The following is a 5,000-nucleotide window of genomic DNA, read 5'->3' as shown; positions in this document are numbered from 1 at the left end:
TAAACTTATTGATCAAATATTCATGTTGGAGAGTTTCATACATTAATACTAAATATTATATTATTGACGTTAAAAACAAAGACAGGTTTTAAAAATGCCGGTTCTCCTTCTCCTCCAGGAGTTGCTGCAGAGGCAGCTGCAGGAAGCGAACAGGAAGGCTCAGGAGTACCGTCAGCAGCTGATGTGTAAGGAGCAGGAGGCGGAGGAGTACCGTGTGAAGCTGGAGGCCATGTCTCAGTCTCAGGCCAACAACGCCGCCATCATCAGCGCCGCCGCCAACGCAGCCAGTCCAGAGGAGGTGGTGGGGGGGGGGGAGGACGAGGAGGAGGAGGAGGAGGAGGAGGAGGAGGCCGGCATGGTGGAGGAGGAGGGGGAGATGGTGGTGCTGCAGGAGGGAGGCATCATCATGGAGGGGGAGGAGGGTCAGGTGACTCTGGTGGAGACGGGGGGGGAGACGGCGGAGGTCAGCTCCTAACAGAGAGGGGGGGGGGGGGGCACATCGAAACGGGAGGATTTCAAGTGTACACCATTTTGAATCCCCAAAAGACAACATGGAGGAGGAACAAAATGGCTCCCCAGAACCAGATGACCATCGAAAACAAACTGAACAAACATGGCGGAGGAGTTTGGACGTGCGCCATTTTGAATCCCTGAAAGATTGGATGATAACACTTCAGAGAGAGGAAAGTAAAAGGACAAACCATTGGGAGAGACAGACTGAAACCAGACTAAGCAAACATGGCGGAGGAGGTCAGTCGTGAGTTCCCACTCCTGGATGAACGTTTTCTTAAGTGGAATGCAAAATGGCGGCTGCAGAAGTAAACGAAGCAATGAATGGATTGAAGAGATGGAGACCAACCGAGGAGAAAACCCCGACAGCTTATTAACTTCTTGTTTTAACCGCAACCGATAAAATCTAAATAACAGCATGGGGGGGTCTTAAGGCAGCCATTTTTGTTCCCGGGACATCGCTTTAACGCACCATTTTGCTTCCCCAGGCTACCTTGAGTGAGCCACTATAAAGATCACTAAACCTGATACTCATACAGCAGAAATTAAGACTTCAATTTAACATCTTCCTTCTGTGTTTTTGGGGGGGGGAGCCCAAATGGTTGAACCCTTTTACATCCACGATGTTATTCTTTCCGCGGGTTGTTCATCTGATGCCTTCATAACTCTAAAGTCTTGATAAATTGGGGCCACGTTAAGCTTGCACCATTTTGCATCCCCAGCACAGACGACGGCATCTTTTTTCCACTATTCTTTGGACACTAAAAGAACTCTGAACTGCTTTCCTACTTTTCCCGTTTAATGTTTTTGTTCATAATCGCTTTTGCTTTTCGGATCTGACGTCATCATGTTTGAGAACACGTTGCCCAAAGGGGATGCCAAATGGAGCTGTTTGTGAAGCAAAGGGAAACATTTTTGGGGGATTAATTCGCTCACAGTCTCAACGAGAAAATTAATGTTGGAACGTAGAAGAACTCGTCTTCATTCCCGGAACTGAACCAGATGTTTAAAACCATGTTCTGATGACATCATCATCAGCTGTCACCTTGTGATCGTATTTAATAGATTCTTAGTTTAGAAACATTCGCATCAAAGAACCTGCGACTGGTTGATTTTGGAGCATTTTTTGATTAAAATAAGACAAAGAAATATTGAAACGATTGTTATTATTAATCATCTATTTTGATTAATACCGTCGTGAACGTTCAGACTGTCTTTTAGCGTTTAATCACACATTTACATTCCTGCTTTTACACTTCCTTCCAGCTGCTGCCGGTTTCTGAACATCTAAATATAATTTAGTCTTTTCTTTAAAGTTATGGTTTTGAGATTTATAACTTGTTAACTGTTGAGGTGAGTTCAAGGACGCACAGAACTTCTAACTTCCTGTCTACGTTCAGTTCCCTCAGACTGAACCGGCGGGTTTAAGATGTGACGACACGCTTCAGCTTCTTTAACGAACATTCATAGAAACCGCTGTCGTGTCTGGAAGGAAGGAAGCAGCCCGTCTATTACCGGTCAGCGTGGACTTTAAAGCCGTAGTCACTTCCTGTCAGCTGATCGACTCCGCCTCCAGTTTGAGTTGAGTACGATAGTTATTTTTTATAAAGCTCAGCTAAGCCGACCCTTTTTCTATGTACATATAAAGCTGTATTTTTGTAACTGTACCTGAATGCTTCACCGTGATGATGAAGATGATGGTGATGAAGATGGCTGCCTGCATTGTTAATCTGAAATATAAACGCTTGCTTTTTTTGAACTCTTGTTGTGTTTTTGATGCTTTTAAACGGCGACACCTGAACTCAGCACGAGGCGTTCAGGTGTTCAGGCGTTCAGATCTCAACATGAGCTTAAAGTTGGAAAAAGTAACTGGTTGTGTTTTTAAGATAAAACACAATACTTGTCAGGACCAATTAATTGTTGTATTTGTGTCTAAAATAAGTAGTTATGAGACGGTGAAATTATACAAAGTTTGGCTCCAAAAACATTTTTTGTATTATTTTCGTCATAAATGTTATTTGTGACGTTAGAAATAACATTTAAGGAAATGGAGACGATTGTTAAAAAATAGAATAAATTCAACAAAAATAACATTTTAACAGTAAAATAATTCATTAATTCTGTTAAAGAGCGTCGGCAAATTAAAAGATATTTTTGTTAAATTTTTGACTCAAACTTCTTTTTGTGAACTTTGATGCTAAAATAAACTCGACTGAAAGCTCCGGAACAGCTGCTCAAGGGTCAAAGATCAACAAGGAATATTTAATCTCAACTATATGTCTGTGATGTTTCCTTGATTAATTATAATTATATTTAATTATAATAATTAAATTTAATTATAATTATATTTAATTATAATAATTAAATATAATTATTAGATTTAATTAAATATAATCATAATTATTAGATGATTACAGTTTATAATCTATATGAAACTATATATTAATTTAAAGGTCACATGTCAGTAAGTGGACCTGGAGTTTAGCTTCTTGTTATTTTTTTACTTTTTTTCCACATCGGGAGTTTAAGAACAATGGTTCCGTGTTGAGTCGCTGCTCTGGAGCTTTCGATTGCACCGCACTGACTTCTTCGACTGAAAGCTCCAGAAAGCCTTTTCTTTCTTACACTTCATTAGTGACGAATATATTTCAGCTAATCGCTTTATTGCTGATTTATTTCAATGTAATGATAATTATGATCTTAAAAGTCTTATTGATAAATAATTAATTTACTGGTTATGTCGTTTCATTGGTCTGAATCTGGAAGAAACTAAAATAAATAAAAACATAGTGCAGTAAAAATCATATTTCAGTAAAAAGTAGAAAGTAGCAGGAAACGGAAGTACTCAAGGAAAGTACTTGTATTTGAGTAAATGTACTTACTTTCCACCATTGAGTATTTTGTTTATATTTTCTCGGTATTCTGTGTGTTTTCTGTCTATTCTTTCATAAATGTGTGTCCAGTGTTGTTTCGGACAGTACAGTTTGGATATTTCGTCCTTTTAACGGATACATATCGATTAATCTCGTGACATTTGACTACAGCTCCCATCAGGCGTTCACAGGCGGCTACTGGGGATATTCCCGCCCAGTTGGTGGATTATGTCCGATCAGTCCTGAGTGACGTGTCCACCGACCAATCAGAGGCGGCGGAGAGGAGGGGGAAGGGGGAGGGGGCAGGGCTCGAGGTATCATGGAGGATCAGTTCATGGAGGATCAGTAGGCGAACTGTGGCCATCAGAGGAGAGCAGCGACCGCTCTGATCTCTGGGAGGTTTATCAACTGTTTCTCTCTAACCGTCGCGCACGAGACAAACATGGACATGAAGAAGAGGATCACTCTGGAGCTCAGGAACCGGAGCCCGGCGGAGGTGAGCGGCTCTTTTATTTCTATATTTTAATAACGTTTTTAGATGTGTTGCCTGAAATAGCACCCGGAGCCTGGACCCACCATCACGGAGCTCATCACATGGGGGTCCGCTTACGACCCAACTTGCTCGCGGGCTCACACGACCCGAGAGCAAGTTGGGTCGTTGTTATCGTTGTGATCGATCCGTTTGATCAGCTACCGGATGGATGTGGAAGCATCTTCGTTCTCCTCTCTCTATCAACTCTGTAACGGTTCAAATCCCACCGGAGCCCCCGAACAGTTGCCGTTAAACCGTGTATCTCGACGGGGACTCGCGACGTGCGGGGTTTTAACTTTTTAATCATCGATCACCGGGGGGAGCTCCGGGAGGTTAAAACGACACGACGATAACTGTTAAAAAACCACTCAACAGACGGGTACGTAGGAACGGTTAAAAACTGCTCAACATACGGGTACTTGGGGCACATAGAGCGGGAGTATATCAGAGGAGCTCACGGCTTCGTTTCGACCTTTTTTAGAACAACGACGTCGGTTTGAAACAGCGGACATTTTAAGAACCAACGGCTTAAAACTTCGACGGAAACGTCTCGTCTCCGGACGTTTTATTCTGTTTTAAATCAAACTCATCATCGTTCGGTGTTAAACTAAATTTAACGTCTTTTTCAAAGACCTTTCGTCGACCTTTCCCCGGTGCTCGGTGGCTGATCTCCGGTCACGGAGACATTTTGAGTGAGCGAGCTCGTGCTCGACGTGTAACGCATGTAACGCGTTACCGACTTATCGTTACTGAGAGCGGATTAACGGGCGTTTCGACGGAGGAGGTTTTTTTTCTCCGTTTTAACGCTAAATATCGACGTGTTTTATGTTCCACTACCGTTGAAAAGACGTTGCACTACTGTAACGGAGTGTGTGTTTGTGTGTGTGTGTGTGTGACAGCGTCGTAACGAATCAAAATGGCGTTACTCGTCGAGGCTTTAACGTAAAACGGATTAACGTCTTCATGGGTTGTTGTTCTCGTTTAAATAAACGTAACACCGAGAACAGACCAAATATTAAGAGCAGGAATTTGTAATAAATCATGTTAATAAAACTGTGTGGGGGGGGGGGGGGGGGGGGGGGGGG

General features: G+C 42.5%; 2 protein-coding genes across 2 annotated transcripts in view; both read left to right on the top strand.

Moving 5' to 3' along the window:
• LOC116376921 (GA-binding protein subunit beta-2-like) overlaps nt 1-475 on the top strand; it is a 3,511-nt gene extending 3,036 nt beyond the window's left edge. Inside the window, exon 5 of the mRNA XM_031838425.1 lies at nt 119-475. Within this exon, the coding sequence (XP_031694285.1) occupies nt 119-475 (357 nt within the window). The remainder of the gene's footprint in view (nt 1-118) is intronic.
• A 3,201-nt stretch (nt 476-3,676) lies between these two features.
• LOC116376924 (acidic leucine-rich nuclear phosphoprotein 32 family member E-like) overlaps nt 3,677-5,000 on the top strand; it is a 9,253-nt gene continuing 7,929 nt past the window's right edge. The window contains exon 1 of the mRNA XM_031838427.1: nt 3,677-3,879. Coding sequence (XP_031694287.1) covers nt 3,826-3,879 — 54 coding nt within the window. The 5' untranslated portion in view covers nt 3,677-3,825. The remainder of the gene's footprint in view (nt 3,880-5,000) is intronic.

The sequence above is a fragment of the Anarrhichthys ocellatus genome, unplaced genomic scaffold, assembly GCF_004355925.1.
Source record: "Anarrhichthys ocellatus isolate YVR2014 unplaced genomic scaffold, GSC_Weel_1.0 scaffold708, whole genome shotgun sequence".
Lineage (NCBI taxonomy): Eukaryota > Metazoa > Chordata > Actinopteri > Perciformes > Anarhichadidae > Anarrhichthys > Anarrhichthys ocellatus.
The sequence above is the reverse complement of the archived record's forward strand: the minus strand, read 5'-3'. Positions and strand labels throughout refer to the sequence as shown.